The 24,745-nt window shown below is 46.4% G+C and overlaps 1 protein-coding gene and 1 long non-coding RNA gene across 5 annotated transcripts in view; one reads left to right on the top strand and one right to left on the bottom strand.

Annotated features, from left to right (window-relative positions):
• SGSM2 (small G protein signaling modulator 2) overlaps window positions 1-24,745 on the bottom strand; it is a 171,594-nt gene that overhangs the window by 136,146 nt on the left and 10,703 nt on the right. For 2 of the 3 annotated variants that reach the window (XM_085878954.1, XM_085878955.1), the window contains exon 2: window positions 10,851-10,926. The exons of the other annotated variant lie outside the window; for it this stretch is intronic. In XM_085878954.1, coding sequence (XP_085735080.1) covers window positions 10,851-10,926 — 76 coding nt within the window. The remainder of the gene's footprint in view (window positions 1-10,850; window positions 10,927-24,745) is intronic. 3 annotated transcript variants of the gene reach the window in all.
• LOC147028516 (uncharacterized) lies at window positions 136-14,438 on the top strand. 2 transcript variants are annotated; one of them, XR_015057596.1, is made up of 3 exons: window positions 136-268; window positions 11,058-11,148; window positions 14,357-14,438. It is a non-coding gene; the product is annotated as an uncharacterized LOC147028516 (long non-coding RNA). The 2 variants fall into 2 exon arrangements; XR_015057595.1 differs by having other exon boundaries at window positions 193-379.

The following is a 24,745-nucleotide window of genomic DNA, read 5'->3' as shown; positions in this document are numbered from 1 at the left end:
TGTAACGTTTAAAAAGTTCTCCATGTGAACAACGACCAAGTCTGAGCATTAATTAGAAGTTACACGCACTATTTTTCAAAGTGTAATCGGCGATTAACTGCGTACGTTGGCCGAGAAGTCGGCCAGCTGGCGTAGCAATATCAGCTGCAACCAATCAGCAGCCGTATTTTTGTAAACACGGGTACTACTTGTACTGTCATGGCAGCTTCCACGTCGGCCTTAACTTCGTGACGTCCCGAGAAAAATCCCAGGAGAAGTCGCCTTCATGGTGTGTTTTGCATCTGTCATCGGTACAACAACAGAATGTGTCCATTTACTGAGGCAGTTAGCAACTAGTCCGGGAGCGGAAGGAGGAAGGGGGTGCTTCCAAGTACTTCAGGTATTTCGGTATCACCTCTGGTTCTGAGTACTTGTATTTTGGTATTGATCGGTAAGGTCCTTATTTTCACTCTTGGGGATCCCCAGGGGATGAGAGTATATGGAGGGAGTACCGGGTGAGGATGATTGGGCGCCCTCGTCAAGAAGTGTTAGAACTTCTCGAGTGTCGGCCATGAGGAGGGGCAGGCCCGGTGATGGAAGTGGTGAGGAGTCGGAGGTGCAGGAAGGGTAAAGGATAAAGAGGAGCCGGGGGATAAATTCCCAATTATAATTTCGGCTGTGGAAGGGTCCAAGTCGTTAATTTTTCAATAACCCTATAAAATTGGCTTCCGTAATTGGGAAAGAATTTGGTGACGTACATTGTGCAAGGAAACTTCGATCGGGTGACCTTCTGATCCAGTGCAAATCGGTGGCCCAACGGGAAATGATTCTGAGAGTCTCTCTTTTCGGGGATATTCGAATATCTGCTCACATCCCCAGGTCTTTGAGGGAATGCCGGGGGGTAATTTACGGGATTGACCTGGACATTGATATGGAGGTTATCAAGAGGCATTTGGCTGACATGGGAGTAGGTGATGCTCCTCGTCTTATGTCGGTGAGGGATGGTGTGAAGGTCGATACCACATGTGTGGTGGTGTCCTTCTCCATCCCGGTCCTTCCCCCTAAAGTGTTCCTGGGCTACCAAGCCTTTCCTGTTCGGGAGTATACCCTCCCCCTTTAAGATGTTACAAATGCCAAAGATCCGGTCATACTGCAGCATCCTGTTGGGGTAAACTGGCGTTGCAGCAAGTGTAATGGGGATCATGAGTATGAGAGTTGTACGAGCGTCAAGATGTGCTGTGCCAATTGCGGTGGGGAGCACAGTACAGCCTACAGAGGCTGTCTGGAATTTCAAAGAGCGGCCCAGATTCAGCAAGTGAAAACCACTGGGAAGTTATCGTATGCGGAGGCGGTGCTCAAGGTCCCCAAAGTTGTGTTGCCAGTCAAAGAAACGAATAGGATTACTAAAACTCCAGCTCCGGTTAAGATACAAACAGTTTCGGTTGGTTGCCAGACGGAGACAATAGATCAGGATTGCCAAACTGAGGATTCAAGTGCCATGGTGGTTTTGAACCTTTCTAAATTGAGGTTCATTGGATTTATTACTGAGGTCGTAAATTGCACAGCTGTTGTACAAAGGAGATCGGAGAAGATTAGCATTATTGCTTCACCAGCCTGCAAACATCTGGGTTGGGATGGTATTTCTTCCAAGGATATTAATAAGATATTTAACAAGATGGGAAATTAAAAAGAGAGAGAAACCAGTCCTGATGCCAAACAGTCTCAGGACCCAATGTAATTTATGTTAATAATCCAATGGAATGCTAAAAGTCTCATGGCGCACGGGTCCGAATTTAAAAAATACGTCTCTGAGTTGTTAACTAAACCGGATATTATTTGTTTTCAAGAAACATGGCTCAAGGAGCATAATCTATTTCATATGCCGGGGTATACCCTTATTTGTAGGGCTAGAGCTCGAGGTAAAAGGGGTGGGTGTAGCATTATGGTGAAATTTGGTGTTCCCTTCACGGAAACGGAAGACATTACGGAGCTGGAGTGTATTCTTATCAAGGTCCATTGCTCAAGGGGGAGGGTGACAATTATAAACTCCTATAATCCTTGCCAACCATTGATGCACAAGAGTCTTCAGGAGGTTTTTAGAAGGTGTGAGTGGGTGGTACTTGTCTGTGGCGATTTCAACAGCCATAATATTCTCTGGGGCTCCAAAGACACTGATAGGAACGGCGATATTATTGAGGATTTGATTGATGAATTCGATATGGTGATATTAAATGACGGACAGGGAACATGTATAAATCCATCCACAGGGAAGATGTCCCCTGTGGATCTCACTCTTATTTCTTCAATAGAAGCTGCGAGATGCGATTGGGAAGTCCATGATGACAACCTCGGGAGTGATCACTTTCCTGTGATCACAAATCTCCAATGTGAAAGGGGTTCTGTGGACTCACTCGCTCCGGCTTCTTGGAACTTTTCTAAGGCGAATTGGGGTCAGTTTTCAGATCGATGTGTCAGGGAAGTGAAGGAAGAGATTGGTGTTCACAACATAGATAGCATCAATAAGAATATTGTTCAAATTATGCATAACATTGCTTGGGAAACAATCCCAACCTCAATTCCTTCAGGGGGTAGGAAAATTAAGGTCCCCTGGTGGAATGAGGATTGCAAATTGGCAATCCAGGGAAGCTGGGCGGCTCTAAAGAGACTTAGGAAAACCCTCAGGTTGGAGGACGTTATAGAGTACAAGAGGAAAAGGGCGATAGCCCAAAGAACTATAAAACGGGCCAAGTCTGCCTCTTGGAAATCATTTTGTTCATCAGTTAATCCGGATACCCCTCTCAAAACTATATGGGGAAGAGTCAAAAGTATACAGGGAGTTAAGTCGGGAGGGAGATCTTTTCTAGTGATCATTTCCCAGAACATAGCCCTGTGTTCTAATGCAGACAAGGTAGAAGCCGTGGGCAAATTCTTTTCTAGTAGTGAGAATATCATAAAGGATGATGTTTTAGAGGCTCGTTTTCCCCAAGTTGTAAGTCAAACCAGGGTGATCACCAATACAGTTCTGCCTTCAAACCCTTCACTCAATCTTGACTTCACTATTTGGGAACTGAAGCAGGTGATTCGTTCGGTTAAGAATAGCGCCCCAGGCCTGGATCGGTTATCGTTCCTTATGTTCAAACACTTGGAGGATCGGGTGTTGAGAGTGTTCCTGAGTTTCTTCAATAGGATTTGGGCTTTAGGGAAGCTTCCCGGCAATTGGAAACACACTATTGTAATTCCTATCCTGAAAGAGGGGAAAGATGGCACGGTCCCATCTTCATATTGCCCGATCTCCCTTATCTGGCACCCTGCCCTACTCACCAAACTCTCTTCCCATGGTATCCAAGGCCATCTCCACTCATGGCTCGCAGACTTCCTCTCCTGTCGCAGTCAACGTGTGGCCCTAAATGGAGTTCTTTCATCCCCTCTTCCTGTGCAGGCTGGAGTTCCTCAAGGTAGCGTTCTGGGTCCTGTTCTTTTTCTGGTTTTTATCAATGATCTCTCGGACTCTGGAAAATCCTCTATTTCTCTTTGCCGACGACTCCACCCTCTGCCGTACCATCTGTCATCCCTCAGACCGGCAAGCAGCAGCTTCTTCACTCACTGCAGATCTGGATAAAATCACAAACTGGTCCAACATGTGGAACATGTCTTTCAATCCAGACAAATCTCACACTCTCACTATGTCTCTTCGAAAGGACCGTTTACAAAACCCCCCCATCCACTTTCTCAACAATCCTCTGGAAGAAGTCTTTTCTTTCAAGCTTCTAGGTCTCACTATCTGCCATGACCTTTCCTGGGAAAGTCACATTTCCAACCTCGCCCCAAAAGCCAGTCGCCGACTGGGAATCCTCCGTCGTGCTAAGTCCTTCCTCGGCCCTCTTGAGCTCCTAACCACTTACAAAGCTTTTGTCCGTAGCCTGATGGAGTACTGCTCTCCCCTCTGGGCTGGTGCTCCTGCCTCCCACCTTTCTCGGCTTAACACTGTCGAAACCAGGGCATTTAAGATCATCGGCATCTCCCGCAATGAAGCTGAGTCTTTGGGCCTCTCACTCAATCACCGCAGGTTGGTCGGTGGTCTTTCTGTCTTCTACCGACTCCTCTCCAGCCTTGCCCCCCCCTGCTCTCTCTGCGATTTGTCCCCACCACATTTCCACAGGGTGCTCAAGGTCCGCCAACAACCCCCTTCTGGTAAAACTACCAAAATCACGAATCACTGCTCATCTTCACTCTTTCATTCCTCTTTTTTTCCCGCCTTTGGAATAAACTTCCTCACTCTATTCTTTCCCATTCTTCCCTCCAGGCTTTCAAAACAGCTGTTCACCACCACCTCTTATCATCCCCCATCCAAATCCTCGATCTTTTCTACCCCCAATAATCCACCCAAGCCCACTTCCTTCATTTCTCCTGCTTTCCTTCCTGAAAGTCCCTGAAATGTCCATCTTCTCTTCGCCATGTTCCCCGTCCCATCCCCATCCCTCTCCCTTCCACAGTTCACCTAATGTGTCTGTTCCCCACTGTTTTGTCCCTTCCACTCCCGCCCCTCTTGTCTCATGCCTCCTTGCTGTGAGTTGTGTGTTTGCTCTCATACGAGCCTCGACCAAGGTATACAAAAAAAAAAAAAAATCTCAGTTGTTTGCAAATTAATGGAGAAAATGGTGAATAACCGATTAGTCTTCTTCTTGGAAAAGAACAACCTATTGTATAAAGGCCCGAGCGGTTTTTGAAAGGGACGGTCCGTTATGGATCACATTTCCGCACTGGCAAATGATGCAAGGAAATCCCGAGGTAATCAGGAGTCTCTTCTGGGAGTGTTCCTCGATATCCAAAAGGCATACGATTCAGTCTGGAAAAATGGCCTCCTTTATAAACTGAGTAATCTCGGGATCAATGGCAGAATGCAAGATTGGATTGGTGACTTTTTATCAAATCGAACATTTCAGGTGAGGGTTGGCCTGAGCCTCTCCTCTTCGTTTCATTCTGAAAAGGGCATTCCCCAGGGAAGCTGCTTTAGCCCAACACTCTTTAGTATTATGATAAATGATGTTGCCTCCATCCGCAAGCTCCATAGCAAGTTATTCCTGTTTGCTGACGACATTGCTATGTGGATTCGGTGTAAAAATCTTGCTATTTCGAGTAAAAAAAACTCCAGGGCGATATCCGGCTCGTGGAGAAATGGGCCGAAGACTGGAGTTTTAAACTATCAGCTGATAAGTCCAAGTTTATCATATTTTCCCGTAAGAAGAAAACGGATGATATAGCAATGGTAATTAATGGCACTTGCATCCATCCATCTCGAGTGGTGTCTTTCTTAGGAGTCACCTTCGATAAGGGACTAACCTGGACCCCGCAGGTGAAGGAGCTGATAGGTAAATGTGCCAAAGGCATAAATTTATTACGTTGTCTCTCTGGAACAGAGTGGGGAGCGCATCGTGACAGTCTTCTCATGATATACAAAGCTAAAATTCGTTACCACCTGGATTACGGATGCCTGGCTTCCGGGGATATGGCCAAGAGCAACCGGAAAAAAAACTTGAGACTGTCCAGTCAAAAGCCCTTCGTGTATGTTTAGGTGCTTTTACTAGCACTCCAGTGTCTGCCCTTCTGGTGGAAATAGGTGAGATGCCCTTGTCTCTTCGCTGGGAGATGCTGAGAATGAAATATTGGGCTAGATCCATTTCTTCTGGGGACAGCCATCCTGGCAAATCCTTATTTGAAAATTGTTGGGAATACCTGAAGTTAGACAACAACTCTGCTTCCTTGCCTCTTGGCCTGGCCTGTATCAAGTTAGCCAAGGAAATGAAGCTGGACTCCCTTCCAGTCAGCCTTCTGACCGATAAATTCACATCTAAATATGAGCTATTTAAAATGTATCTACCTTTGAAGGGCTATGGCTGTAGGCGAGTTTGATCAGATTCTCGTGCGTGGCGTGGATAGAGCCTCCTGGCTCTGACAGCGCCATTAAACCCTCAACAACAACAAAAAAAATTACTGAGGTTAGATGGGGTAAATATCGCGAGTGCTTGGGAAAATGGCTAGATTTACCCGGGGAAAGTGGTAACGTCGCCCGGTCGCGTTATCACAGTCATGCTGGCATTGGCTTCACCAATATTCCACCGAGTGCTGGTTACCATCCGACGTGCTACAGACGGTTCACCGATAAAAAGAGACAGCTTGCGAGTAAGAAACGATGCTTGCACGCTTTTGAGGGAGCTACTGAAGTAACTGCAGTAGATGCTTCTGTTCAAAAGCCTGTTGTGCTGTCATCACCAAAGAAGAGTCTGCGATCAAGATCGGCATTGCCAATCTCTTCCCAAGGCCATATCCTCCCACATATTTGCATCATTTGCAAGAAAGAGTCACATTATCTTAACCGAGTCCATGGGCCAAAGCGTGATAAACTAGTTAAAGCTGAAACACTCCACAGCAGGTACGTACTAGCTATTTGTTATGAGCTAAATCAAATTTGATCATTTTGATTTGCCATTCTGTCTGTGTACGACAAGTTTGTTGAAGAGCAAAGGAAGTTTCATCCCACCTTCGATTTCTGGACATCATACTGGGAGATGGTGACGATATTGCTCCTTTTCATTCGAGCCCCTCGGGAATCCAACTGGGAGCTCCATCTTGCTGCAACCAGATCTATGTTGCTATGGTTTTTTTTTTTCGTACGATCGAGTACATTAAGCCAGATAATTGCTACCAATGCCAGATGTTTGACGGCTTATTAGGTTGAAATGATTGGCCTTCCGGAGACCCATCCTCAGTGCTATGCCGAACTTCGTGAACGTGGTCAGTGGACAGTCCAACGACAAGACCAACATGGTTTTGCCTCTATAGCTTGCGACCAGGCTATCGAGCAGACTGTCAACCGTGATTTGAAAACGTCAACAGGAATCACCAACTTCAGCCTTGATAGAGCAGCCGTTCACCGCTGGATCCTTTCACAGAATGAACGTGCGGCTCTAACCCGACAATGTCAGACCCTAGCGGGTAGTCAATCTGAATCAAGTCGTCGGAAGGATTTAGATACAGCTCATACAATAAGGGATGACAGACACATACAGAACCTCATGTCTACCATCACCTCAATGATGGATCCTTTCGATCTGAAAGCTGACTTGGTAAGCATTAGTTTTGGGATCATTGCAAGCCCCACTGTGAAGCATGATCTCCTCAATGCCTTTGAAACCGGTGAGCATTTACTCTGCGGTTTTATGGAATCCCACTTGTTAACGAACACTGTCGATTTCTACTCCATCCTCAAGGTTCAGAAGCTCAAAACTTTCACTGCACAAGTGAAAAGTACTTCGAGGGTAACATCTAAGAAAGAAATTACCCTGAAAGCTGATCGTAATTTGTTCGCACGACTGCTGATCATTGGTCAGACGCGGCAACTCGACATGCGACAGGTACTTTCATATTCGCTAAGTCCTGTCTCGCTTCCCCTTGCCAGTGCGGATGGTAGTCTTGCAAAAACCAATAAATCCTCGTTGATGGATTTGATGGAGCGTAGGGTAGACAATGCCCTTGCTCTTTCAATGCTTCATGACCCTGCTGTTATAGTCGATGGCATGGCTGTGATTCAGGGACTTGTCCGTATACCAGAGACATTTCTCAACGTGGCTCAAAATATCTAAGCTGCCCTCATTAAAATAATGGTGAGGTTTGGCAGCTCTAGGATAGATTTTGTGTGTGATCGATACCCTGACATCTCAATCAAAAATGCTGAGCATTCTCGACGAAGTACCCAAGGTACTTGTGTAACTTGATTGTTGTACGGCCCCGATCAAAAAGTCCCAAGTCAGTGGAAGAAGTTTCTCGCCAGTGGTAAGAATAAAGAAGCACTGATTGATTTTTCTCTTCGCCACTTGGAGGTCAACCAGTCTGCCTAACCAAGGGCGCGATTACAGCATTTATGTGACACATTCTGACCAGTGTCACGTGCTGAAAGCGACATCAGTTGAGGTATGTGTAGTTAGTGGATGAGTTGCAGTGCGATCACGAGGAAGCGGACACCCGACCTGCCTCGTGCTCCATGCAAAGCACGCCAGTTCCAGTTACCGTGATATTGTCATTCACAGTCCCGATACTGACGTCGCAGTGATCGCTGTTGCACTCGGTGCGCAAATACAGGCGAATGTTTTTTTTTTCAACTGTCGTGAAAAATCGCGCCCATGTGATTGACATCGGATGCATAAGAAGTTACTTGGGGGAGGAATTGTCTCAGGCTCTCATTGGATTTCACATCCTGACCGGATGTGACTCGACAAGTTGTTTTTATGGTAAAGGAAAAAAGAAGACCTTTTCAGCCATGTCCAAAAACGAGACTTTTGTGCGAGGCTGCGCGAGGCTGGGGTCCGATTTCGATATAGCAGCAGAAACCGTGACTTCATTGGAGAGGTTCGTTTGTGCTATTTACCATCAAGAGTCGGCAGCGGATGTGAATGACGCAAGATACAGAGTATTTTGTTTGGCTTCGTCACCAGGAGAACAGTCTATGCCACCTACAAATGACGCCCTACACCAACATATTCTGCGTGCTAACTATCAAGCCGCCATGCATAGACGGGCGCTATCCCCCTTGATCAATGCTCCTACTCCACTTGGCCATGGCTGGCGAATGACAGGGGACGAATTGTCAATTCTGTGGATGACACAGGACCTTGCCCCAGAAATGATCTTGCAGGTAGTCAACTGCATCTGTAAAAGGTCAAATTGCAAAACAGGACAGTGTTCGTGTCACTCCTCTACCTTGTCCTGCACAGATATATGCAAGTGTCAGAATTGTGAGAATAGTTCGAAAACACCGACCGAAAAATTATTCGAAGGGGGGAATGAACAGGACGACAATACCGATGGTGATGCTGATGACGGTTAGATGAAAATAACTAATGTCACATACCACAGATTTTCATCGACATCCATCTTCCTAGTCCTTCCAGTAATAATCTAGTCGTGGCATGGCATTTCAGTAATGCATTGCCTTGATGTAGCAGCTATTGTCTCTATGACAAATAAGGTTCACTTTATAAGGTTCATTATCCATTCACTTAAGGGTCAGTAAACAAATCCCAAGGACCAATAAGGTTCCACCTTGCTATTGCGAGATATTGATAATTTTTTGATTTGGTTTCCCACCGATGTGTGAATTTCCTTTCGTGTTTCAGTGAGATTGACAGATTGTGATACATGGCTTAATCAGTCATAGGAAGATAATTAAGAATTAATTAGTAATTTTCTGAAGATGATTCTGTGTAGTCTTCCCTTAGCAGAATGTGGTGTAGGTTAGTTAACAGCTTCGCTGTTCACATTTCCATTTCTGTTTGCACAGAGAGTGTATAAGATGAGAATGTTATCCGTCTTTTAATGAAGAAGTGCCTAATTTCTGTCGAAGTACCTAATTACTGTCAGAGTATGATGGCGATAATCCATTAATGTTAAGTAAGCAGGTGGTTGTATCCGTACGTGCAGTTTCAAATCTCTAGGTCAGTCGATGTGGAAGATGAAGCCTTGTCAATATCGAGATAATTAGTGATAATAAAAAGATTTGATCGCGCTTGGGCTAAAGTAATGATTTGCATTGTTTATATTTTCCACATTGGCCACCCCAGGGCCACGATATTTCCTAAAGTGGAAGATAGTAGTACGTTCTGTGGTCTTCAGTCATTTCAGACATCTCGGTCGGTAGTGGAGGTAGATACAGGCTCGTAAAAATGAAGGAATTCCTCAAAAATCGCTTTTTTTCTGAATGATGCACCTTGTTGCAGTTTTCATTATCTTGACAAAGTGTTTACATGGTCGATACTTCTGATTCGTGAGCTATGTTGTTGTGTCTGACGCCCCCGTAGAGTTGAGGCTTGGGAGATGTATATTCGCCAAGATATACGATCGGCAAAATGGGGAAAAACGCCAAAATGTCACTTTTCGCACCCCGGCGACCAACTTCGACAGCTCACTGTGCCTTATTGGGCTAAGATCTTGTGGAGAACTTTTGTCCTAATGTCCACCATACACGTGTCGACAAGCAGCCCAAAGTTCACCTTGCACCCCTTCCTCGGAACGAAAAGTGTTTTTGGGGCCTTTTCATAGGAACTGCCCACGGCCTAATTGGGACCATACTCTGTGCAGAGCGTTGGTGCTACCTAAGCAGTCTCCTTGGCTATTAGGTACAATCCTGGACAGGTCGCCACTCCGACACAGGATACCAGCATGCTGGCACTCATTTTGCCGACCTCAGAAGGATGACAGGTAGAGTCAACCTCACCTGGTATTAGTTCAATAGCCGAGTGGGATTTGAACTCGGGATCCTAGGATTCCAAGCCCACCACTCTAGCCATTAAGCCAACACCAGGCATAATCTTTAACCTCCACTTTTAAATGTCCACCTCAAAGGTAAGTCGGCCTACCTCTACACCATATATCTTGTCCGACTGGTTTAAGATATAGCTTTATATCCACAGTGGAGGGTTGACAGGATAGCTTCGAGGTATGCACACTCACCTCTGAGCTGTCCACAATCTCGACCCGGCTATAAACTGTTGTCCTGGTGCTTCACCACATTGGTCGTTGATGGACATAAAATATCCCACGGTGTCTTTTGCGAAAAGAGGGCAAGTTATTGCGGGGACCCTGAACAAATTACAAATTTCTACCCTAAACTGGAGGGGGCACTGCATCAGTGGCGCAGCCTGAGCTATCAGCAATGATGCAAATGACGCCTCATTCTCCAAAAATCAAAGAATAATGTAAAATATAATATGGTTCAATGAAATCCAAGCAGATTACAATAATTAAAAAACCGAGAAAGGTTTGGATTTGTGAGAAATGGGGAATTACAGTTGTGATGTCACGCAAAACATTATACCAACCAGAGAATGACACAATGGTGCTGCTGTCCTCATGAATAAACTTTCGAGTCACCGCTTCTTCCATTATTTGTTTTACCTGTGGACGATAAGTGTTCAAAGAAACAAGAGTTTGTAAAAATTGCATATTCTGAAACAGAATGTTCTTCAAACTAAAAACCCATAAACTTGATACTGTGTTCACTGTTGACATTTTTTATCCCTCAACAGGTGCAGGCAGGAGGCATTGTTTTCGGATTGCCCATCGATCCTGTCCGTCATCGGTTTTTATGTTACCATGACAACGTGTGAACCACCAAAGGTATTTCAACCAAACTTGGCTCAAGTATGGAATGTCGTACAAAAATTACTTCATTTGATTTTGTGTTCAAAATGTCAAAGGTCAAAGGTCATGTGCCATTACATTGCCAATCTTTGTGACCGCAATAACTTTTGAACCACTGAAGAGATTCCAAACAAACTTGGTACAAGTATAGACTGCATTACAAAGGTGAACTGATTATGTTTGGGTTCAAACGATGAAAGGTCAAAGGGCTTGTGCCCTTTAATTGAAAATCATTTTGTTCCCACATTGTGAAACACTGAAGACCTGTCAACCAAACTTGGCACATCTGACACGGGTGGAAGCATATCCACCGATGCATTTGCATCTAATTCTATTTTCTCGTTCTTATTAACTAACGAGAAGAACAAAACAGTGGAATACATTTCCAATAACCATACCAAAACAAGTTCGAATGAGCTAAGATCCTCGTCCTCTTAATTATGACGTCATAAAACGAATATGACGTCATTGTGATGTATCAGGTTTGCGATAAATTATCTGTGCTAATGCCCTGTTCGATTCCCGCAAACAAATTTCAAACAGCTTGCCTAGTTTCGGAGATAATGGTGCAGACGATTTCCATTAGCGGCGATATTATGACATCAACTTTTTTTCTAGGAAGAATTTCCAAAATCGGAGATGGTTACTGCCTGCGCGTGGGCTTTCTCCATATACATGGCAAGTTTCATGAAGATCTGATGAAAACTCTGGGTTGTGAAACAAAAAATGTCAAAAAATAGGAATGACATCATAAAAATTGATATGACGTCATAGTGATGTATCATATGTGCGGTAATTCATCTCTGCTAATGCCCTGTTCGAGTCCCGCAAACAGAATTCAAAAAGCTTGCCTAGTTTCGGAGATAATTTTTTAGGTGATTTCCATTAGCGGAGATATTTTGACGTCATAACTTTTTTTCTTGGAGGAATTTTCAAAATCGGACATCGTTACTGTCTGTGCAGGGTATTTTTTTACATATATACGCCAAGTTTCAGGAGGTTTCGATGAAAACTGAAGGCTGTGAAACAAAAAAGTCCACAAGAACAATAACGTGAGTAAGACTTCGAGATCCTCCACGAGGATCTAATAATACATCTGAAACATCCATCTGTTAAAAGTCCAGGAGAGATGGAATATATTGTTACGGCTGTGGAAATTCGCATTACAACATAAAGGGCCCTCAGGTGAGATATCTCCATAGGTATATGTGGAGTTAGCCCAAACCCTTTGTATAGAGGGAATTTATGTGATCCATTCGGGCTGCAATCCTCCAGTTAGTCGTTTTTCTTTCCCTATCTTTGATTTCAAACAAACAAAAACCGCCAACGATGCTGGTGGGTTTTTCCCACCATTCTTCCCCGCGCTTAGTGTGAGGGAAGGGGGAGGGGCAGCTCGCCGCCGATTGGTGGATGGTAGGGGTGAGGAACGCCCCTTTTCCAGAACCCTCTCGAAGGAGGGTGGAGCCGAAAACGGGGCGAAATGAAGGGTGGAGTCCCGCGCTATAAAAGTCGGACACGGGCGGGGCACGCGTCCTCTTTCTCGTCCACTTCCTCTTCGTCCTGGAGCTGGTCTCGTCGTTCGTCTTGGCTGGTGGTCTGGTCTGGTCTTCTGTCGGTGCAGTCCCGAAACCCCGTCCGTTTCCCCAAAACCCCGTCCGAGCTGTCGGGCGGACGACGCGAGCTACGCGCGGCACGAGCTCGGTGTACCACGCCGGAGAGAGCTCGCAGACCGCGAGAGGAGTCGGGGCCAGGCGCGACCATGCCGATGGACGTGGGAGGAGGACTCGACGGCCCACAGGGAAGTCGCCACTTTACTTGTCTTTGGGTTTGTGGAAATGACTGTGGGTGGCGCCTGTCCGACAAGTAGAACTGTTTGTGTTGCCGTGTGTGCGCGTAGTCGGTTTTAACTCTTGCTTTCACTTTATATGTGCATTGTGATTATTGTGACTGTAAATATATGCCTTCCGTGCTGGTCTGTGTGAATTAAACGTGCTTGTGTGAACTTGTTCCCCGTTTCGCTGCGTCCTTTCCTTCGTTTGAATTTCCATCATGCTTCACGTAAGGGGTTCGTAGTGGGTGCAACATCCCGGTAATTAATCGGAACCGTCAAGGCCGACGATAACACTGCTCGGTTATCACTGTAGCACGGAACGGACCGCTTAAGCGGTTCGTGTCCAGAGTCGGCCTGTGGGGTGGTACGATCGCCCGGTCGACCATTCGCGCAGCTACTTAGGTAGATCGAATTTGGCAAGCAACCCTATCCTGCGCGGATGGGCAATTGGCACGATCGTGGTGAGGTTAAACCCCCACCCGTGACTCGCTCCCGGCATTGTTCCGAGAGGGTCACGACTGAATTGTCAGTCAGGTGGGCGACGTGCCGCGATTCGAGTTAGGTGGCCATTCGCACGCCGGTGGGCGCGAATTCGCAACGATATTGAGATAACTTTGTGAGGTTGCCAACCTTGAGGGCATTATTCGTACATGGTTATCAAGTCCATAGAATAAGTTTTTAAACACCACTTTCTTATTTATCTCTCCCTTTATTTAAGGTTGAGCACATCTGTGTACGATAATGGTTGTATCAACCTGCATTCCCACACCCTAATTAATAACACAATGTGTATATAGACAATAGATGATCCATTGTAGTTAATGCCTGCAAACCTACTCCTTTTAATCTATTTACTTAGTAACCCTTCTCCTGTTCCCCTCTGCCCATTTACACATTTCCCTCAACCCCTTCATCAACTTCCACTTATATCACTTCTCTCACTACCTTTTATACCCTTTCAACCCTGAGCACAAGTTGCAGTTTTAAGCTAATTCAGTTTGGCGTTGCAGGAGTGCATAGAACTCAAACATCTCAAATGATCATGATCATTTTCGATGTCGATGGTTTTCCAACAGAGAATTGACGCAATGTACTGCACAGTCAGCCAGTCCTCACTTAACGTTGTAGTCACATTCTTGAAAAGTGCGACTTCAACTGAAACAACTTTAAGCGAATCCAATTTCTCCATAAGAATGAATGTAAATAGGGGGGGTTAGGTTCCAAGGAAAATGTTATCGCCACACATAAGATATTATTAATGAATAGAGTGTAAGTTTTAAACAAACAATTGAATATCATCATCCGCAGTTGCTTCACATCTTCATTTGTTCACTCTTCTCCATGTGATTGCAGAAGTTGTGAAATGTTGGCTTCTTACACCTCATCAAAACCTACTTTTGGCTAAGCAGAGGATAACTTTCTTCATAGCGAGGACACCATCTTTAAATCCTTTCAAGTCATTGACCCGTTCAGGCCATAACTTCCTGCACACACCATTCATGCACACCTGAGTAACCAGCCAAGAACCCACCGATGTTATCGATGCACAGCTTGGTGTGTATAAAGCCGATACTGTACTTACTCTGGGTGGACTTGCACACTGGCATTTACGATACCGCGTATGCACCAGTATTTGCGGTACGGCTTATCCCCTCGTGCTGCTGCCCTACCCTAATTTAACCACCCCGCGGTTCACATCGGGGATTTTAATGGTCATCACACTGAATGGGAATATAGGGAAGATGACGTGGCCAAGGAACAGCAAACAGACTGGGCATCAACGTTCGATCCTCGACTTGCTGTTTGAACCAAAGATCTTCCATTTGGGATGGTGGCAGACCGAAACAAACCCCGACCTCTGTCTTCTGACAAAGGATGGCAGAGGGCGAACAATGACTGCATTGAGAAGAGTTCTCGCTCCCTTCACAAAAAACCAACATCGGCCCACTGTTGTCCACATTGGTATCAAGATACCGCTTGTGTACTCCAATCCAAAACATTGCTGGAACTTCCGGAAAGCAGATTGGACCACTTTCACCAAAGCAGCAAAATCCAAGATCGAGGACATACCACCTGTCCCAGCGAAAACGTGGAATTTGTGCACCTCCTCTCTGCTGCCACCGATACCATACCACACGGTTTCTGCAAGGCATACATACCTTGCTGGACAGCGGAGTCTGAAAGGCTCCTGGAGGAGCCCAACAAATTTAGGAACCGGGACACCGCGCAGGCACTAATTGAGGCTCAAGACACAGAATGTCTGAAGCATTGGAAGGAGTTGGTGGAGTCAACAGACTTCACCCACAGCAACCGCAAGGCATAGGCATTGCTGAGGAAACTGGATGCCACAGAAAACACGACTGCTGCCATCCGAAGAGTTTCCCCTGATTACATCGTGTCTCACCTCTTCTAGACTCAAAGGCGCTGACCTCCAAATCACTAAGGAGAGCGGAGATTGGGACCATACTCTGTGCAGAGCGTTGGTGCTGCGTAAGCAGTCTCCTTGGCTATTGGGCACAATCCTGGACGGGTTCCCACTCCGACACAGTATACCAGCATGCTGGCACTCATTTTGCCAACCTCGGAAGGATGACAGGCCGAGTTAACCCCACCTGGCATTAATTCAACAGCTAAGCGGGATCCCAAGCCCACCACCCTAACCATTAAGCCAATACCAGGCATAAATCACTAAGGCAGGAGGTAAAAAGGGATTACCTCCAAAACTTCCACCAAAGCCTATTGAGCAGCCACCTGTTGGCCCCATTTACAAAGAAAGACATTCATGCTTTACTGTCAGCAACTAAAAATGCAAAGCTGCAGTGAAATTTTCATATGGGCACTCAATGAAATTTTCCCCAAATTTCTTTAAAAACCCAGGGAAAAGGGTCGTACTTGGTTGGTGGCCCCTTTTTTGCCGTCCATGAAACAGGACAAATTTCTGCAACCTGAAAGAAGGCTGATGTTTTAGCCAGCCTAAAAACTGATAAGCCAGCAGACTTGCCAGACTTAAACTTAACTTAACAGCCAAAAAATCAGACTACCACCCAAAAGCCCTGCTCTCAGTGCCGGGAAAGCTGATCGAGAGGGCCCGACTATCCTATTTAACCTCCACCTTGGAGGCCTACCAAATGAGTACGGGGGCTTTAGGCCCGATCGCAGTTCCTGTGATCAGTTTCTTGCCTTCTCCACTATCATCGAGGCTGTCTTCCAGAAAAAAACAAAAGATGGTAACTGCCTTGGTTGACGTGTCATCAGCCTATGACACAGTGCATCAGCCTATGCAAAGGGCTCTTTCTCAAAGTCTAAAAAGTCTTCTGTTGCAAGAAGACAATCAGACTACTATTGGTATTCATTGGGGACTGAAAAATCTGCATTAGCCTCAATGGCAAAACCAGCTGTGGTTGAACCCGAAACTATTGTCTGTCTTCAGGATCTGTCCAAGCCTCCACCCTCTTAATCTCTATGTCAGCGACTTACTGACGATGGCCTCCTTCAAATTTGCTTATGTGATGACATCACATTCATTGCGCAAGGCGCCGACCTAAAATCTGTCTGGGACCAACTCACCCATGATCTGGGCATAGTGGAGAAGTACCTAAACAAGTGGAAGCTCTGTCCAAACCCAAACAAAACAGCTGTCTGTTTCTTGACCATCCCAAAACGACCATCTTGATAACCCACAGTAAATGCAGAGGTAGATGTGACATTCTGTGGTATGAAAGTTGAAAGTGTCCATTATCCCAAATATCTTGGGGTTACATTTGACCGGACCCTGACCTATAAAGAATACCTGAAAATATGCAAGGAGGTCAGGGCATGGGTAAACCTCTTTCAGAAACTGGCCGGAACGTCGTGGGGGAGTGGAGGGGGGAAACTCTCGCCCTTATGTTGTGGACCCAGGAGGACAGGCAACTTACGCACGACAACTCTCGCCATTATATGAGGCCCCGCGAGGAGGAGTGATGTAAGCGACATTTTTTAATGATATGATGATGATAGGTGAAGGGTTAAAATAGTGCTATATGGCATTAACTCCAAAATGGCCGATGTGTCCCTTACATCAATCCTCCTCGCGGTGCCTCATATACTCTATTGCAGAGTATTGCGTGCCAGTGAGGTTGGCGAGTGCCCATATGAAGGCCATCCATCACCTTCAGTTAAATGCCACAATGAGAACAGTGTTTGGAACCCTCAAGTCAACCTCGACTGGGTGGCTCCCTATCATCCAACATTGCTACACAAGCCATCCGAATGGATGTGCTGTCATCATGATACCTCAGCGGCATTTCAGATACTGAAATTCCAGCCCAGTGCCTTCTCATTGAACATCTGCGCTGCCGCCTCAAGTCCCAAAAACCACCATGGAACTGCACCGAGCTCCTTGCCAAAGCCCATCAAAGTGAAACTGATTTATGGAGGGCCAGCTGGGAGGCTGTCACAGCTCCTAATAAACACGTTGTTCATGATACAGCCATTGCTCCAACCGGTTTCACACTTCCATGTAGGCAATGGACAACCCTCAACAGGCTCCGCACTGGACTGGGCCATTGTGGCAACACCCTCCACCAGTGGAGAATTAGGCTGGATGAATTTTGCGACTATGGAGGAGTCCAGATGATTGAGTACATCACATCACACTGTCCCTTGCGGCAGCTATCGGGAGAACTTTTAGCGCTCCACCAAGTCAACCCTGAGGCAGCCAATGGCTGCAGAACCTAGACATTCAACTTCAGCGCACTGCATATCGGCCATATGCAAGAAGAAGAAGGGATGAATGGAGGAATGATTGTGGTATTGTGTCATGATGAGGTGTGAATAAGGTGTGAATTTTTTTATATTGTTGAAGATTGTGTAAATGGTGTGAGGAGGGTGCTTGTGTGGAGTAGAGTACAACCCACTATGGAGACGATTCCTTGCCTTATTGATATTAGATAAGATGAGGTTCAGATAATTTAGTACAGGATATCATTCTGCGTGCTGTGAGTAGTACAGTTTTTACTTGCAGAGTGCAAAAGTCATTGACGGGTTGGGAGTGTGGCTCATTGAGAATAGTAATTTTGTTGAGACGAGCATTCCAGCGCTGTGCTGTTTTTGGAGCCCTGGGTGGTAGCCAAAGTAGTGCCCAGAGAAGGAGCAGGGGATATACGGGGTGGGCCGAGGACCCAGAAGAGGACTCGAGTAACACGTACCAGGGAGAGCATGAGTGGGCGAGGCCAGGAAGGTCACCATGACTGAGCAATAGCTGTGGGGGTGAGGGGGGGATGACATCAATTGTTCAGGATGTCAATCTTTGAGTTAGCAGGAAGGACCTGCGAGGAGAGCCACATTGCCCAACCATAATATTGTGTGGAAGCACAGAAGGAAAATTTTTGGGCCAGGCTCATTAAAGCATATATATATATTCCACCAATTTCTTGCCTCAGGCATATTCATGTTTTGCCTCGTATATTTCTGCTCCGCACATGTATGGCATAATTTCGGCTGCAGAGGGAGAGCGGGCACTTCCCCGGTCTGGCGGGATGTGTAGTTATGTGGATAAGGCATGGTTTTTACCGATGCATTTGCAGTATTTTAAATGAAGGAAATGGTGGTTTAAACCTCTGCAAGTGTTGGTGAAACTGCCTGGAGCATTCCTATTCAAGAATCTGGACACGTAGGCTGTTCCAGGATAGTAAAAACCTGACTTCACGCTCATCTCGCCACCGGAAGGAAGAAGAGCCACCATGGAGAGCTCACTTCACACGTGGTCTGTTGCTGGCTCCAGTGGTTCGTCAAGAGTCGCCATGTCGAGCTAGCTTCATACACAGTCTGTAGCTGGTTCGTCCAACTCTTCTCGCTCTTCACTCATGTTGAAGGCTACAGCAGAAGCAGCCGAGGCCTCTGTCATAGCTGTCATGGGATGTATATCGGACTTAGCTCGATTGCTATTCGAAGAGCAACAGATGCAGCAGTGATTGATGGCTGCACAGCAACAGAATGATCGAAAGGAGCCCACCCAGCTATATGTGTGTAGTGTATGTAACATACATATATAAGGGATTATTATAACAGGTTTAATCAGCACTCTTTTTCTCTTGTATTTTGCCAAACCAACATGAATGAGTGTATGTGTGATGTATGGATCACTGTGAATAAAACTAGTCTTTAATGGGCCACTTGACTTTCCTCTCATGTTCTTCCCCTGTAAATAAAACCCCTGCACATGTTCTTCTAACCTGCTCGTCGTGTCTTTTCCTTATTGGTCAAGTACAGTCCGCACTGTTGTTAGATGTGAAGTTTTACCCCAATTGATTTGCTCCAGTTTTAGCCAGTGCTGCACTCTCCGTTCTGCTCGGCAGTAATCTGAATGTGCGCTGAGGGCACGCAGCATGATCGGTCGGCCAATTCAACAAGTGCAGGTAAATGGGGTAAGATGATGTACCCTGTTAGACTTGACCGTTCCAAATGACATTTGTGATTGCTTCACAACCCACGGGGTGGCGGAGTTATCCGCAGCACGTCGGCCTGCAGGGCTGGGCATTCGGGAGGAATCCAGTACTTCCCCTCATAGTAAGCCCCGTACCCAGCGTCCGCAACAATATATGGGTGTGCCACAGGGTGGACTCGTGGGCCTATCTGCCACCTGCATGATCATGAATTTTGTGACAGACTTTCGAAAGAGGCTATACAGCATCTTTGCTTCGGTTTTTGGTACACAGAAAACTAACGAGAATCTGCCGCTGCGATAGATTCCACATTTATTCAGGACTCTGGGGCTGAGAAATCTCGAGGAACTACGTCACGATTTTGAATACGCCCCGAGTGAGGTTTGGTGCCAATTTCCAATGGTTGAGGTTCCTCATGAGCGTGTACCATGCCACACACCAATGATTATAATTAGGTTTCATAAATAATGAGGGAATGGGGAGAACAGGAAGAAAGAAAGCACCATCATGATGATTCACTATAGAATAATCCCCCCGTGCCCATAGTGTCTCGATTGGCTTATCGCATTATCTTATCCAATCACACCATGGATAGTAGGACAGGGAGAAAGGACAAGCAAGAGAGAAGGAAAAACCTCCTCATGTGATGCCTGCACGAAGTTGAGGAGTCCAGGTGAGGAAAAGCGAGAACGAGATGGCGGGCTTCTCTCTGTGATCATGAGAAGTGCATGGCGGACCACGTCCCGGCTTCGTAGCTCCTCCTGGGAGTACTCGTGCCTGGCTCCTTCAGACCTGATTGTGCCACTCGCCCGAATTGCTTCCAATCATCCCGCCATGCCTCAACTCCTTGACGAACTCACTTACCTACTCCTCTATGAGTGCTATTCACATTCTGGACTACGAATGTTACGTGCCGAACTTTTTTTGCGATAACACGCTCTGCCCCTCCACTCTCATTTACCCTGTGACTATGCGCTCATTGGCTGTCCCCATGAACCACTCATGCCAAGACACGCCCACCACTGCTGGCAGTCTGTGGCAGCTGCAAAGTGCATCAGACTTGTCCTTGAAGGGAATCTGCTTGTCTTCAGAGCAGCGTTGACAGTCCGTTTATACAGGGTGGCGCATTTATATCTGACACATTTGCAATCTTTCCAGCCGGAAGCAGTCTTGGCATAACTAATTATTGTTTTCTTTTTTACAGATAATACTTGAAAGTTTTTAATGATGGAGCACTTTAAATGCATTGAGCACTTTAAATGCATTTTTAATTTTTTTAAAATGCAATGAACATGCCAATTTCACAAACAAGGTCATCATGACAGATGAGACACACTTTGATTTGGCAGATTTAACTTCACCAGATTTCTTCCTATGGGGATTTCTGAAGGGCAAAGTTGATAAGGAACATCCAACATCGATCGATGAATTGAAGGCAAACATCACTGCAACCATCCGCTCTATTGATCAAGAGACATTGCTTGCGGTAAGCAAGCTGTCGTGAATGCACAAATTCGAAAGGGGCCCATTTGTCTGATGTAATTTTTAAGAAATAAAGAATCAAAATTGATTTAAAAAATTTAGAGTGTGCCTGTGTTGTGTTGTATAGAAATTTTATATTATTTGGTTTAGAAACAAAAAAGTGAGAAGGATAATAAAACCGTCAGATATAAATTCCCCACCCTGTATATAAAAAACATATAGACAGATAACAAGGGAATGATTTAAGGGATAGAGAATGGGAGGTGGGGGGGAAGTGGGAGTTTCACACATCCTGAGGGGAGGGATCACGGTTATCATATAATGCTCTCTTTGACACGTGACCTATCGTTTTCACACATATACAATGTGCTTATGCGAAACATGCACTCATGGCATAACTCGCCGATATCACACCCGCTACCCCATATTACGTTCCTGCAACAATATATATCTTCTTCTTCTTTCGGCTGCTCCTGTTAGGGGTCGCCACAGCGGATCATCCGTATGATTCGCATAGTGATTTGGCACATGTTTTACGCCAGATGCCCTTCCTGACGCAACCCTGGTCGCCTCTTACGACACACAGGGATATGGTACACCTATTTTAACCAGGGTATACACCGGCCCAGTACACTGGTACTCATTTCGCCGACCTCGGAAGGATGACAGGCTGAGTCAACCCCCTGGTGTATTAATTCAGTGGCCCAACGGGGCTCGAACTCAGGACCTTTTGGATCCCAAGCCCCTGCCCGAACCACTGCACCAACACCAGGCTTTCCTGCAACAATATATATATATATATATATATATATATATATATATATATATATATATATATATATATATATATATATATACATTTCTTCTTCTTCTTCTTCTTCTTCTTCTTCTTTCGGCTGCTCCCGTGAGGGGTCGCCACAGCGGATCATCCGCATGATCCGCATAGTGATTTGGCACATGTTTTACGCCGGATGCCCTTCCTGACGCAACCTTGGTCGCCTCTTACGACACAGGGGTATGGTACACCTATTTTAACCGGGGTATACACCGGCCCAGTATACTGGTACTCATTTCGCCGACCTCGGAAGGATGACAGGCTGAGTCAACCCCCTGGTGTATTAATTCAGTGGCCCAACGGGGCTTGAACTCAGGACCTTTTGGATCCCAAGCCGCTGCCCTAACCACTGCGCCAACACCAGGCTATATATATATATATATATATATATATATATATATATATATATATATATATATATATATATATATATATATATATATATATATATATATATATATATATATATATATATATATATATATATATATATATATTGTTGCGGATTCCGCGCCCGCCGGCGTGCTGACGGCCACGTAACTCGAATCGCGGCACGTCGCCCACCGGACGGACAATCCAGTCGTGACCCTCTCGGACTAACGCCGGGAACCAGTCACGGGTGGACCTTTCGGTCTCACCGCGATCGAGCCAATCAGCCCCCGCGTGGGATAGGGTTGCTCGCCAAATTCGACCTACCTAAGTACCCACGCGGAGGGTAGACCGGGCGATCGCACCTCGCCGCAGGTCGACTTCGGACACGGGCCACTTAAGCGACCCGTTCCGTACTATCGGGATAACCGAGCGGTGTTATTCGTCGACCTCGACGGTTCGATTAATTATCGGGCGTATTCAGCCCACTACCAACCCTTTACGTGAAGCAAGATGAGGATTCAATGAAAGAAATGACAAAGCGAAGCGGGAAACAGTTCAACACAAAGCACATTTATTCGCGATGAACAGAAAGCGCACATATACAATTCCACCATAAGCACACAGAAAAGAAAAACACAATGCAATTTACACAAAAAGCAAATGCGACAATGCAGATCTAATACCGATTACGCGAGCACACGGCAACACTTATACAATTTTACTTCACAGACGGCGCCGACAACACATACCCAAAACCAAGGAAAGAATACCCTCAAGGATGAGGCGGGCCTGAGGCCGAGACCGGGTCGGGCCTACCCGTCTGGTGATGAGACGCGGAGCGGCGATGGTGCCTCAACTCCGCGGGCCTCGCGGGCAGTGTCTGGTAGGGGGTGGGAAAGGGGCCCCCTTGGTCGCACTATCTCAGCGCGGGGGGAAACAGGAGGGGGTTGCTGATGCTCGGGGTATAGAGGATTTTTTTTGTCCCGCGACGAGCGTCTCCACCTCGGCCAGGTCGCGCTGTCAGTCTCCCTGGGGTGCAGCTCCCTGCACGACGCGAGCACCCCCTCGTCTGCCCTCGCCGCCTCTCCACAGCTCCGTCCCCTCCGCTCCGACTCCAACGCACACGACGACCAGCTCCTTCTTGCCAACGCCACCGCCCGCGAAGTCTTAACTCTCTGTTCCCGACTCTCCTACTCACTGGACTGACGAACACGGTCGCTTATATCAGCCCCGTGGCTTCGCCCTCTCATCTTTGACCCCCTCCCTTCGACCTTTCACCTCGCTCCCCATTGGCCCGAGAAAAAGTGGGCGTGAAAGCTTTTTGATCCATAAATTTGCATATATCGATCGCCCTCCAACGCCCTGGAGGCGGGGCCAAATCGCCCCTCGCTCACCGATTGGACGGCAAAAAGTGGGCGTGTGTCGTTTTTGATCCGTTTTTGAAGCACAAAATCCGTGATTTTGTACACGCCGTTCGGCGCGCGCCCTGCACGAGTCCAACACCGGTACCCACAAGCGGCGCAAGAACGGTGGCGATGCGACGGTTGCGAGGTGTGACGTGAAGGTCGTGGCGGTTGTGGTGAAGCGGCGTTGTGGTTGGTGGTTGATGTTGTGACTGGTGGTGGTAACAATGGCGGTTGGTCCAAAATAAAGATAGTAAAAGAAAAACGGCTATCCTGAAGAGTCGCAGCACGCATAAATGACATGTATTCCCACTAGACAACGGGTTTGGGCCTAACTACACATGTACTTACCGAGATATCTCACCTAAGGGACCTGAATGGTGGTTTGCGAATTTGGTAACCACAACAATATATATATATATATATATATATATATATATATATATATATATATATATATATATATATATATATATATAATATATTATTGTTGCGAATTCGCGCCCGCCGGCGTGCGAGAGGCCACGTAACTCGAATCGCGGCACGTCGCCCACCGGACGGACAATTCCGTCGTGACCCTCTCGGACTAACGCCGGGAACTAGTCACGGGTGGGCCTTTCGGCCTCACCACGATCGTGCTAATCGGCCCCCCGCGTGGGATAGGGTTGTTCGCCAAATTCGACCTACCTAAGTACCCACACGAAGGGTAGACCGGGCGATCGCACCTCGCCGCAGGTCGACTTCGGACACGGGCCACTTTAAGCGACCCGTTCCGTATTATCGGGATAACCGAGCGTTGTTATCGTCAACCTCGACGGTTCCGATTAATTATCGGGCGTATTTAGCCCACTACCAACCCTTTACGTGAAGTAAGATGGAGATTCAATTAAAGAAAAGACGAAGCGAAACGGGAAAAACAGTTCAACATAATTCACATTTATTCCGTGGCAAACGGAAAGCACACATATACAATTACAACAATTATGTAACAAAAGGAACACAACAATGCAGATCTACTACCGACTACGCGAGCACACGGCAACACTTACACAGTTTTACTTTACAGACGGCGCCGACAATACATATACTCAAAAGCAAAAGAAAAAGGGCCACCCTCAAATACAAGGGGGCAGACCTGTGGCGCGAGACCGCGTGGAGCCTACCCGTCTTGTGATGAGCCACAAAATGTCGCGGCGGTGCCCCGACTCCGCGCTCCTCCACGGGT

Source organism: Eptatretus burgeri, chromosome 4 (genome assembly GCF_056783735.1).
Source record: "Eptatretus burgeri isolate ZD-2024b chromosome 4, Ebu_testis_v1, whole genome shotgun sequence".
In the NCBI taxonomy this organism is placed as follows: domain Eukaryota; kingdom Metazoa; phylum Chordata; class Myxini; order Myxiniformes; family Myxinidae; genus Eptatretus; species Eptatretus burgeri.
This window is presented reverse-complemented; position numbering and strand designations above follow the sequence as displayed.